Source organism: Passer domesticus, chromosome 21, assembly GCF_036417665.1.
Source record: "Passer domesticus isolate bPasDom1 chromosome 21, bPasDom1.hap1, whole genome shotgun sequence".
In the NCBI taxonomy this organism is placed as follows: Eukaryota; Metazoa; Chordata; class Aves; order Passeriformes; family Passeridae; genus Passer; species Passer domesticus.
The window spans coordinates 6,789,061-6,801,402 of NC_087494.1; the positions used below are offsets into that span (position 1 = coordinate 6,789,061).

Below are 12,342 nucleotides of genomic sequence, written 5' to 3' on the forward strand. Positions count from 1 at the left end.
TTAATATCTCTCCCGGGGCCTGCAGATGGTTCCGTGACCCCGGCCGGGCTCGGTCCTTGTGGCCGGAGCTGTTTTACCATGGAGGTTTCTGCAGCGGCTGCGCTGGGGCTGTGTCAGGATGGGCCGCACTGGGGCAGGGCCAGGATCTCAGCAGCCAGGCCAGAACACAGCAGCAGCACGGCTGGGGCCCATGGCTTCTCCTCCCCCTGCCCGGGGCTTGCGGGTGAACCCCAAGGGGGCAGAATCTTGGCCCAGCCGGCCCGGCCCGGGGCTGCTCCTGGGGCCCGGCAGATCCTGGCTGGGCCCGGGCTGGCGGCGGGGCAGGGCTCGGTAGCGCCCAGGTGTTGGCAACCGCAGCCATGGCCCGGCCCGGCCTCGGCCCCGCGGCCTCCCCTGCCCTGCCCGGCTGCCGATGGGCCCTGGGGGGCTCCCTGGGAAGGGGCCCAGCCCCACGGCAGGAGCCGCCCGGCCCGGTCTGGCTGAGACGGGGGCTGGGCCAGCCTTGTTACCTCTTTGCTGGCCAGAAGGGAAAGAGACCCTCCCGGCTTTCTCGTCTTTAACATGTGTCTTCACAGAGGTGTGTACAGTTTCCTTAGTGGTTTAATGCCAGGGTCGGCTGCCAGTGGTCTCTGCCCCAGCAGGGGAAAAGGTGGTTCTGGGCAGGCCACGCTCTCGAAGAAGGAGTCTGGACTCTTGCTTTTTGGTCTTCAGTTGAGTTTATTGTTCCTTATCTACAGAGTTTTTCTGTCTGTCCAGCCGAGGTCTGATCAGCAAGACAGCCAAGGGCACTCTCTCCCGCCCACGGGGCGGTTGTCTCTTTTATAGTAAAAACTACGTATAAGATATTTACCTTCAATTTCCAATACTTTTCGCCCTTGTTGGCAAGTGCACTTTCACTATGAACCAATCCACACATGCCAACATCATCCTGAACATGGATGCCAAGGAGAAGAAAGAAGAAGGACAGGGCATGCCCAAATTCCTCCATCCTGGAACTCCTGACCCCCATGTACAGAATTTCAAACCCCCCTGTACAACATACAAAACCCCCCTGTACAGTGCTCCAAAGTTTTTCCCTTCACCCTGTGATTGCTACTACTATGCTACTTAAACTTTTGTGACCCGTAATTCTTTATATAAGGCTGGCAATTTGCTCCATGAATTAAGATCGAATTTCCAGGTGTCTTTGGCTTCTTGCCAGGGTCTCCGAGCCCCTGCCAGGGCTTTAAGACATCCAGGGCATCCAGAGAGATGTCCTGGGTTCCGACAGCCCCTTCCCTTTTTTACCTCCCAGCTCACCCCTTCACCTTGTGTTCCCTTAATAAACAGTTTGGCTTTTTCACTTGACCCATGGCTCCGTCCGTGGAGATGAAGCAGCACAAAACCTGAGCCTGGGGACATGCAGGGCTATGCTGCCCTTCTCTTCCATGCTCTTGTCTGTACACGGACAGAGAGGAACAAGGGCAGCTCAGGCTGCAAAGGTCCCTGCCCTGCTGCTCCAGTTGCACAGCACTGTGGAGTTAAAGGTGGTGCTGAGCACGCTGAGGGGGACAAGGAGCCTGGGTTTTAGAAGAGCCAGCTTGAGTATGCTCTGAACCCAGCCGTGAGGGATTCCGTGGCAGGCATCCACCGAGGGCAAAGGAGCTTGCAATGCTGGAAGTTTTCACAAAAGCTTCCTGAAAGCACAGCAGTGCTCCAGCTCTACATGGGGACAGGAAGAGGGCAGAAACAGAGACCACCGTGGCCCAGCAGTGAGCTCTGGGTGTGCCTCAAAGCAAATGAAGCAGCAGCAGCAGTGTCTGAGGCTCAGAGGCGCGAGCGTCCCAGTGGCCGCAGCGCTGTCAGGCAGTGCCTGCACGCTGGGTGTGGTTCCAGCGGCTCTGCTCTCCCCACAAGTGAGGAAGCACAGCCCCTGCCTCAGAGCCAGTCAGAAACCCAACCAAGAGAGACCAGGGGCAAGGGATCCTTCTCATCTCTCTGGGGCATGGCTACAAAACAGCGGCTGCATCTTCCTGCGCCTGTGTTTGGGGTGTGCTGAGCCCAGAGCCGGCCAGCTTGTGCTCTGCTCTCCCAGGAGTGTTCTGGGCAGGCAGGAGAAGTGCTGCGTGCACAGTGGGGAAGGGGCTCACCAGAGCCTCCTGCGGGAACAGGGCTCCGCTCCCTGGCTGGCAACAGCCTGGTTTTGCTGCCCTCAGTGCAGGCAGGAGTTCGGGCATGTGAAGAGGCAGCGGGCAGCTCTTGTTTATAGGGGCCCTGGGGCCGCGCGCCAGAAGGGACCCGTGGAAACAGACTCGGGGGAAGGAAGAGGAGCTCGAGCTGGAGTGCCTGTGCTGCAAGGAGCAGAAGGAATTCAGCATTGCCAGGGTTTCTTAAGTATGTGTTGGTGTTCCCTGGGAAATGTGCACATTTGGGGAAATGCCTTTGGAAGAGAGGGGCTTGCTTCTCAAGCAAAGTGCTTCCCCAGGAGCCCCCAGTGAGGTAGGTGCAGCTGTCTCCCTTTGCCTCCCCGCGCTCCTTTCCGTCCTTGAGTCCCCTTGCACTTGGCAGAGGGGCGTGGGAAGGGAGAAGGCTGTGAAGAGCAGCTTTTGCATCTGCCTGGGCCTGCAGAGACCAAGCCAAGCACCTGTGGTAGGGTATGTTCTCACCTTTGAGCACAGGACAGAGCCGGATCATCTCTGTCCAGCCAAGAGCCCCAAATGTCTCTCGGAGAGCTGTGAATTCAAAGGCCTTTATGCACACATTAATGCCATCTTCCCTATCTGATGTGCTTTAGCTCTCGGCAAGATGTGTTTGCTTCTTGCTTGCTGCAAGCTGCTCTGCTCCCGGGCCAGCACCGAGCTGGGCTGTGCGGGCCAGGCACAGAGGTGGAGAGTCCTTCCCTGAGCACTTGGCCGTCCTTGGTGTGTCCAGGGCTGCATTAGACACTTGGGCCAATGGATTCCTTCCAAGCGGGGGCACCTTGCCTGCGGAGGGGGTGGCCTCAGGGCACGTGGCAGCGTCTCCAAGGGCCCTTTGTGACACGCTGCAGCAGGGTCACCATGGGGCAGAGTGGGACAGGGTGTCACAGCAGCCCTTTGTGACATGTGCTGACATAGGTGCCAGCAGCGTCGCGGCCAGGCCACAGTGCTCAGTGCATGCGACGGGACAGGACGGGAAAGAGCGGTGCTGTGAGGAGCCCCCACACAGCCAGCTCATTCCTTACTGACCCAGAGCTTTTCTGAGGCATTCCTCCTGCGGCTGGTCTCACGGCCAGACCTCGGGACTCGCTGACTTGGAGCTTTTCCAAGGCATCCCCCATTCCTGCGGCCAGTGCCTTCGTGGCCAGGCCGTGGGACTTGGTGACATCCATTGTTCACGAGGAGTCTCCTGTCATTGTGGCAGGAGCCCTCGGGAACACAGTGCAGGACTTGCTGTCCTGTGGTCTTCCTGAGGCCTCTCTTTTGCAGGTGCCTGCAAGGCGTGACTGCGGCATCGCTGACTCGGACCTTTGCCGAGGCATCTGTCTCGAAGGTTTCCTCAAGGTCAGACAGCGGGATGGCGAGCAGTGTTCAGCCTGTTCAGGAGGCTTCGGGGGAAGAAAAAGAACGGCCCTGCAGCTGCCCCAGCGCAGCAGCCTGCGGAACCGGAGCAGTTGCAGCCACTGCAGGATGGTGAGTGGCAGAGCTGGGCAGCAGGGCTGGTGCCTGCAGCCAGCCTGGCCCCATCCCATCCCATCCCATCCCATCCCATCCCATCCCATCCCATCCCATCCCATCCCATCCCATCCCATCCCTGTGGACATGCCTACGGACAGGGCCGGGACTGCCCCCCCGATGGCAGCCATGCTCCGTCCCCCGGGCACGCAGGGGGCTGTCCCTGCCTGGAGAGCGTAGGGCTGGCCTGTGTTCTCCAGCCTCTCCTGCGGCCCCTCAGCTCTGGCTGCGCTCACTCTTTGCCAGATGCAGCCAAGGACCAGACTCAGGAGCAGGACCCCACCCGTGGCCGCTTCCGCAGAGCGGTGCAGGTACCTGCGGCCATCCTCACCTGGGCCGGGCGTGCTGGCACAGCTCGGCCCAGCCCCACGCTTGGAGCAGACCATGGAACGTCCCTCTCTTCCCACCCTTCCTTCTGCTGCAGGCACTGCGGAGGTTCCTGCACCTTCGGCACAGAAAGACCAGCGCCACCATGACCAAGGGCACGGCCGACCCCGAGTCCAGGCCCAGCGAGCTGCAGACAGAGCCTGCTGCCAGCACAGCGTCCTCTGAGCTCGCTGCAACCTGTGACCAGGCAGCGGCCGAGGGCAGGGCGGAGGCTGACATGGCCCTGACTGAGGGCATGGCCACCTCAAACAACCAGACTCAGGCCATGCCACAGACTGATGCCATGACTGCACGAACTGTGAGTCCTGCCCCCAGGCTGGAGTTTTTCCAGAAGGGTGTTTCTTCTCCGCAGCAGGCAAGCAGCCTGGGGCCAGGGCTGGAGGCCTCTCGGGATCATGTGGCCCCTCAAGCCACGTCCACTAGGCTCACTCAGCCTTTGGGGCCATCACAGTGGGGTGGGAAGGCAAGCACTTCCTGGGGGAAGCTGGGGAAGTTGTTGCCTTTTTACACCACACCAAGTCTTCCCCATGCTGCTTCCTCCAGGTGCTAGCCACTGTCAGGGACATTCTACAGAGACTCGCGTCCTGCGACACTGTGGACGCCGAGCTGCAAATGGATATTGTGAGCCTGACTGAAAAACACCCTGCTCACGTGGTGATGAGCCTCCTGCACTGTGCCCCATTGTGTGACAGGTACGGAGCACAACTGCCTCAAGAGCTCAGTGCTCGTGGGCCTGTAGGGCCCCTTGCCCTGTACAGCCTGTCCAGTGGGGTCTGCCAGACAGGCAGAGAGCTCCGGGACTCTCAGGCCCCTCTGTTTCCCAAGCCTGCTGCCATGCTCCCTCCCGGCCCCTCAGGGCACTGGGGCTCTGTCACCCGGCCCCATGCAGCTGCACGGGGCAGGGTGCTGACACACAGCTCTGGTCCCACAGAGCTGCCACACTGATGTGGAGGGCCATGGGAACCTCGGAAGTAGCCGCGGAGGAGGTGCTTCCAGCGCTGCTCTGTGTGCTAGAGAAGCAGCCACCGTACGGCACGTTCTTCTGCAGCGGGGACGAGGCCGTCTTTGCCCTGGCTGTGAGTTTCTGGAGCTGGCCTTTGCTCGCCCTCCAGGTCACCTCTCCAGCAGCTCTCCATGCTCTTACCACGCTGCAGCTCCCGGCCTGGGCTGAAAGCTGGGCTCAGGGCAGGCTCAGGGGCAGCAGGCTGGGTGCTCGCCCTGCGTCTCCCCTCGGGCCCTGCCTCATGGACACCTCGGCACTGAGCGCTGCCTCGGGGTGCTTTGTCTCTTGCAGGCAACTCTGGTGCTGTGGAGGATTGCCCCCATGTCTGAGTGGCACTACGGAATACTCCTTCATTCTCCCCAGCTGTTTGTGGATCTGCTCTTGCAAATTTTCATCACCACAGAGCAGATGCCAGAGAATGTTCAGAACTTCTGGAGAGTGTGTCAGGAGGAACACGGCCTTCCCAGTGACCCCAACAGGTCCCAGTCGCCCTGTCCTTCCCATGCCCCCTGTGGCCAGGGCCCGTGCTCCCAGCGTGACCTGGCCTTTGCTCGGCACACAGGTTTGCAGCACAGACCATGAAGGCTCTGCTCTCCCAGCTGGGCTTTGACAAGAAGCTGGTGGCTCTGGAGCACCTGCAGGTCTGGGACACCCTGCTCTGTGCCGACACCCAGCATGAGGCAGCGGGCCTGCTGGCCAGGTGAGACCCCCTTCTCCCCACCGCCACCGCCAGCATTTGTGCCCTGTGCCCGGAGTGCCCCACACAGTCCCTGTGGTTGTAAGCCAGAGGGCCGAGGGACGGCCAAGCAGACTGTAAAAGCCTGGGAGAGGAGGATGCCCAGGAGCAGCTGCCTCCCAAGGGGCCCGTGACCCCTCGCAGAGTGCTGGGGAAAGATCAGACCTCTGTCAGTCACTCCCGGGAGAGGTTTGTCCACCGGCTCAGGGCCTGGGTGCCTTTTTCCCCTGCCAGGGAGATGCGCTGTGGCTTGAGCCCCCTGTGTCCCCACATGGCCTCGCACCTGCTCAGCCTGCTCATCGGGAAGCAGCCACGCTGGGATCTGCCTGCCCTGGCGTTCTTGGTGGAGGTGAGCCTGATGGCCAGCGCTGCCTGTCTGAGCTGCCTCCCAGCTCTCTGGCCTCTGGTAGCTGCAGCCACCTGGGACGCTGCCCGCGCCCGCTGCTGCTGCCTGGGCCCGGCCCTGTGCGGCTCCGGGCTCCTGCTGGCCACGTCCCCTGTCACTGCCCTGTGCCTTTCAGCTCCTGGAGTGTCTGGACTTGAGCCAACACGGTCCCAGTGCCCTGTGGGTCGTATCCAGGCACCTGCCGAGCGAGTGCAGGGACAGGCTGCTCCTGCAGCTCAGAGGCCTCGTGGTGCTCAGCAAGGAGCCCTCGCTGGTGAGAAGGGGGCAGTGGCTGAAGCCGCGCTGGCAGGGTGGGGCTGGGGAACACAGACCTTTGGCCTTGCCTGGGCTCTGGCAGCAGAGGCAGCTGCTCCCAGCTCTCCTGCCTCCCGCTTCAGCTGCCCCAGTGACCCAAGCAGCTCTTGGTGCTGCAGCCATTCATGGCTTCACAGCACAGCCTCGTCTTGCACACAGAGCAGAGAAATACGCAGCCTCTATCAACACCTGCTGGAGCAGCTGGCTGATCCCAATGCAGAGATGGTCTGGATGACCCTCTCTGTGCTCACGCATGTGCTCCAGGACAAAGACCATAAGATAGCCAGCATCACCGCCCTGAAGCTGGCTGAGGCCCTGCTGCCACACTTTGACAATGTAAGGCTCTGTGCCCCCAGCCAAGGGCACTGGATGCTGCCTGGAAACTTCGTACTCTCTACAGTTTTGGGCCTTTGCCCCAGTGGACCTGGAGTAGTTGGTGCTTAGGACTTTTCCTTTCCTTCCAGGACAACAGCCAGGTGCAGCTGCTCTCCATTCAGCTCTTCAGCAAGGTGATGGAGCTGGTAGTGGAAGAGGGGGAAGAGCCTCTCACGAGAATCGTGAGCCAGAGCCTGCTCCCTCTATTCCTGCGCTGGCACGATGAGAACCTGCACGTGGCCAAGGTGAGGTTTTGTGGCATGCTGCTGCATCCCTGGGAAGGAGCTCGGCCGCCTCCTGCCCTGGTGCCTGGCGGGCTCCAGCCTCCCCCTGGCCTTGGCACAGGGACACAGGTCCTGTGCCCTCGGCTGTGGTGCCACCTGCGGCTCTCTGCTGCTCTCCAGGCCTCTCACGAAGCCCTGCTTTGTGCGGCACGCTTCCTGAGGAGGACGGACCTCGAGGAGCTGCTGACGAAGGAGCAGCGGATGAAGTTTGCCCAGAGCCTGGTAAGGACAGCCCGGGAGCCCCAGCCACAGCCTGGTGAAGCCCCCTGCCCCCGGTGCTCAGCGTGGGGAGCTGGCAGCTGTGTCCCTGCCCAGCGCCGCACCCGGGGCCGCCAGCCCGCGCCCCGCACGCTGCTCCCTGCCCTGGGCCGTGCGGGCGGGCTCGGCCGGTGCTGGGCGCAGGGAGTGCCCGGCCGAGGGGCAGAGCCCGCACCGAGCCTTCGTTCCCCGCAGCTGCTGCAGGACGCGAGCCGAGCGGCCGAGCACCTGCGCTGGGCCCTGCCGCGCCTGCAGAGCCCGCAGAGGCCCCTGCAAGAGGCGGCCGTCAGGATCATCGGTGAGCCACGAGCCCGGCGTCCCTCCCCGCCTCCCGGCCCGGCCGCTGCCCCGGCAGCGGGAGCCGCGCCCGGGCCGCTGCAGCCCCGCCCGCCCTCGGCGCTGCCGCCGCCCTCCCGCAGCCGTGCCCTCCCCGGGCGGCAGCGTGCGGCAGGGCCCGGGCTGAGCCCTGCCCGGGGAGGAGGGCGTGCGGCCCCGGGGCTGGCAGCGCCCGTGTCGGGCAGCTGTGCCGCCTGGGGCCCCACAGCCTCTGTGTTGCCAGGGGTGGCCGGATCGCTCATGACGGGGCAGAAGGAGGAGCTCCGCGTCTTTGCTGAGGGTGAGTGAGGGCAGCCGCGGGCCAGCGGGGACCGCCGGGGGCAGCTGCACATCCCGGCCCTGGAGCTACAATCCCTGCCCGGGCTGCCGAGGGCTCTGCTCCCTGTGCGGACCAGGGGCGGTGGGGGCAGAGCCTGGAGAGCTCTCAGGGACACGTGGGGGATGCGAGGCCAGCACCTTCCAGCCCAAACCCTTGTCTGCTGCTCCCTCCTGGCCATGGCAATAGCCGGCTGCGATGGCCCTGGCAGGAGGCTTTCCTTGCATTCCCTCAATCTGGCCTCTGGCTGTGGCTCTGTTCCTCTCTCTTCCAGTTCTTCAAGCTGTCAGGGAAGATCAGAGTCCATCCTGCAGGAGCACTCTGATGCAGATTGCATTGGAAAGAAGATCTGAGAGACTTAGTTTGTCTGCTGGATCAGATGGACCAGAGTGCTTCAGTGATTTCCAGCTCCCATTGGCGATGGGAACACCTGCAGAGGAGAATGGACCAGCTGGAGCTCCAGGCACAGCTCTAGCTGCTCACAGCTGAGCCTGTGGAAAGCTCCAGGAGCTCCGTGCATCCCTGCTGCCATCTCTCTCCCTGTTGGCAGCTCCCTCCCTGTAGCCCTCAGGCCCTGCCCATCCCCTTTTTTACCTTCCCAGCTCACCCCTTCCCTTTGCTTTCCCTTAATAAACAGTTTGGCTTTTTCCAAAACCCAAAGGCAGGAGCACCTGCAGAGCAGAACGGACCAGCTGGAGCTCCAGGCACAGCTCTAGCTGCTCACAGCTGAGCCTGTGGCAAGCTCCAGGAGCTCCTGCCATCCCTCTCCCTCTTGGCAGCTCCCTCCCTCCAGCCCTCAGGCCCTGCCCATCCCCCATTTTACCTCCCAGCTCACCCCTTCCCTTTGCTTTCCCTTAATAAAGTTTGGCTTTTTCACATTACCCACGTCTCCGTGGAGCTGAAGCAGTGCAAAATCTGAGCCCGGGGACACGCAGGCCCTGCTGCCCTTCTCTTGTGTGCTGCGTTCTGTGCACGGGCAGAGAGGAACAAGGGCAGCTCAGGCGGCAAAGGTCCCTGTCCTGCTGCTCCAGTTGCACAGCACCGTGGAGTTAAAGGTGGTGCTGAGCACGCTGAGGGGGACAAGGAGCCTGGGTTTTAGAAGAGCCAGCTTGAGTATGCTCTGAATCCAGCCGTGAGGGATTCCATGGCAGGCATCCACCGAGGGCAAAGGAGCTTGCAATGCTGGAAGTTTTCACAAAAGCTTCCTGAAAGCACAGCAATGCTCCAGCCCTACACAGGGACAGGAAGAGGGCAGAACCAGAGACCACTATGGCCCAGCAGTGAGCTCTGGGTGTGCCTCAAAGCAAATGAAGCAGCAGCAGCAGTGTCTGAGGCTCAGAGGCGCGAGCGTCCCAGTGGCCGCAGCGCTGTCAGGCAGTGCCTGCACGCTGGGTGTGGTTCCAGCGGCTCTGCTCTCCCCACAAGTGAGGAAGCACAGCCCCTGCCTCAGAGCCAGTCAGAAACACAACCAAGAGAGACCAGGGGCAAGGGATCCTTCTCATCTCTCTGGGGCATGGCTGCAAAACAGCTGCTTGTGTTTGTAGGTGGCCCCGTCCTGTGAGCCCAAAGTGACATGTGGATACAGAGTTGGGGGAAGGAATGACATTGTAGGAAAGAAGAGGTAATTTATGTTATTTAGGGAAAGAATACTGTTGCATTGCAAACTGATTTGTACTGAAAATGTGTGCAATTAGAAAGTCTAGCTCAGCTGGGTGAACTATCCTCTGGGCTGAATGACGGGCTCACAAGCAATAGGAGCTCTCCTAGGGTGCAGGCATTTTTTTGGTTCTGATAGACCAATGAGCTGTCGTGACTCAGGACTTTTGAATTGACTGTAAAAGAAAGCTCCTGATAATAAAAGAGGCTGTTTGTCTGAGGAAACAGGAATGGATTGTCTTGTGCTAATTTTCTGACCATTGTGTCAGAATGTGTCCTGCAAGTACTGACAATAGCAGAGCACTACAGCACTTCCTTACAGTAGATATAGTGGAAGGCAAAATATATGGTCAGGTCTTAACACAAAATTAGATGTAACACTTTTTTTTCTTGAAGGCAATTTTCGGGAGATTAAGAGCTATAAATGCATTAGAGAATACCTGTTCTAGCTGTACTTTTAAAACAACATTTCCATTGCTGTTTGATGGTATGGTTGGAAATAGCTGAAGGAGAACAGCTCTGTCCAAACATATTTCTTCCTGTTACAGATGAGTGTGTTTTTCCAGTAGCTAGGTAACCAGAAACACTTCCCTTCAGCTTGTTGGCCTTTGGACTCTTTCGTGTTAAGTAGAGAAAAAGTAAGGAAGAAGCAATTGGGTTAATATATGGGTCTGTGCTAAAGAGACATGTGCACAACTTTGTCTCCTCAAGGGTGGAGCAGCCCCTGCAGTTAATATGCACTGTGTAGGGGTCCTGAAGCCACTGAGACTTGCTTTGTTCTGTTGTCAAACCACTTTGGATTTCTCCTTGGGAAAGCCCTCATCGACAGTTTTGAGGCCACAAGTGGGTTGAACTGCATTTTTAGTCATTGAAGTGCACATGAAAATGTAACTAGATCCTCAGTTTCACCTTGAAAAATGAAATACTTTGAAGTGTAGGATTTACTTCGCTGCAACAATGTAAGAACTGTGTCTGCTGGGCTTTAATTTGGTATTTATTGTCTGAAGCTCTTTTATCTTGCCAGATTTCCAGAGGACATTTACTTTCAAATATCTGAGGAAAAGGAGCTAATTTTCTATTCTAAACTCATTGAATGGCAACTGAACATAATTCTGTGGTTTTGCCACTGACATTACCTGATGAAATAATAATGGTTATTTTTAAAAAGAATAGAGGAGATTTTTTCATCTGCAATGAGAGCCAGAATAATTCCATCATATCTGTCCTTGGAATTCTGAATTGTTTTGTAGAGAAAATGATGCAAGTGATTCCAGAGATTTCTAAATTTAGTGCTAGGAAGGGAAGACGTTCATAGCAAGAGTGTATGGTGAGATTTTAATGGGGTATATTGTTTCATGCAGTACCTTTTAGTTGTATTTTAGTAAAGACTTCAAAATGTGTTTGAAGGACCTCTCTGCATATATATATTTCACCCCTCTTAACTGCAAAGATAATGAACCTGCTCCTATTAGTTCCATGTACTAATTTGCCATCTTTAAAACAGCAACATTTATATCATCGGTAACATTAGATACCAACACAAACATTGGCTTGGAAATAAATTAATGAAAATAAATTCAAATATACAACCATTTTAAAAGGAAAAGTTTTCAGACGTAAACCAACCCATCCTGAAAAAGAAAAGAAAGGACTCGATTTCTCCAGAAATTGGATATCATATTCACTTTTCAACTTTTATTGAGTATTGCTTTTCCTTTTCCCTCTGACATTTTAGGCTTTCTGTAAGAGGCACTGATGTGTTTTCTGCCCAGTGTTTTTTGTTTTGCAGAGCTTTTAACACAGGCATACAAACCTTTTCTCCCCAGAAAATGTTTTCAGATCAGTGTTTCCAAGTGATCTGTTCAGAAACAACGGGCGCCCAGAATATTGATTTCCTGCTCAGGACCAGAGAAGAGGCAAATCAGGGTAAGGTAGGAGAATAGGTGTGATGTAGAGAAGCTTTTCCACAGGGACTGGGGCAGGGAGTGCAGCTGGGCACACACAGGGGAGCAGCAAGGGCTGCAGACAGCGAGGATATTTGGAGCTGTGTGTGGAAGGGGGAGGATCGCAGCTGTGCGAGTGGGGAGCAGGTGACTGTCCCTACAAAAGCGCATGGAGTGGCACAGCTCCGTGTGTGGGGACACCACTCACCACGGCCACAACACCTGCCCACGTCGCTGTTGCTGCCTGCAGGAGCTGGCACAAGCCCCTGGTGCAGCAGTGAGAGAGGCCGCCTGCCCAAACTACACCCCAAAGGGATTCTTTTGAACTGGGGACCCAGTAAGGCTTCAGAGTCTATCTGCACGAAATGCAAAGCCAGCCACCATCATTCTTGTCACAGCAGCCTTACAAACAGGGCCCTTCTCTGCCTCCCCTGCCATCCTGCCTGCAGTCTGTTCCAACTCACAATATGCCCCAGTGTGTGTGATGATCTGGTATTTGTGTTTATTGACAGTAGGAAACGTTGTGGTCTTCCACACTGGGCTTCTGAAGCCTCACAGCTTTTATTTAAATGATCTTCATTGTTTTCAAATAATTTCACTGCATAAGTCTTCTGTTGCCAGACTGAGAGCGAGATAGTTCATCTTACATAGCTGAA

General features: G+C 57.7%; 2 protein-coding genes across 2 annotated transcripts in view; both read left to right on the forward strand.

Annotated features, from left to right (window-relative positions):
* The window catches only part of LOC135284517 (zinc finger protein 271-like), a 523,404-nt gene that overhangs the window by 156,483 nt on the left and 354,579 nt on the right, over nt 1-12,342 (forward strand). The window lies entirely within an intron of this gene.
* On the forward strand, nt 4,165-7,898 carry LOC135284823 (maestro heat-like repeat-containing protein family member 6). Its single transcript, XM_064396584.1, has 11 exons — nt 4,165-4,377; nt 4,623-4,771; nt 5,011-5,155; nt 5,374-5,561; nt 5,645-5,782; nt 6,053-6,167; nt 6,340-6,477; nt 6,678-6,854; nt 6,983-7,138; nt 7,298-7,399; nt 7,461-7,898. The coding sequence occupies exons 1-11, from the start codon at nt 4,165-4,167 to the stop codon at nt 7,896-7,898; spliced, it is 1,959 nt and encodes a 652-aa protein (XP_064252654.1).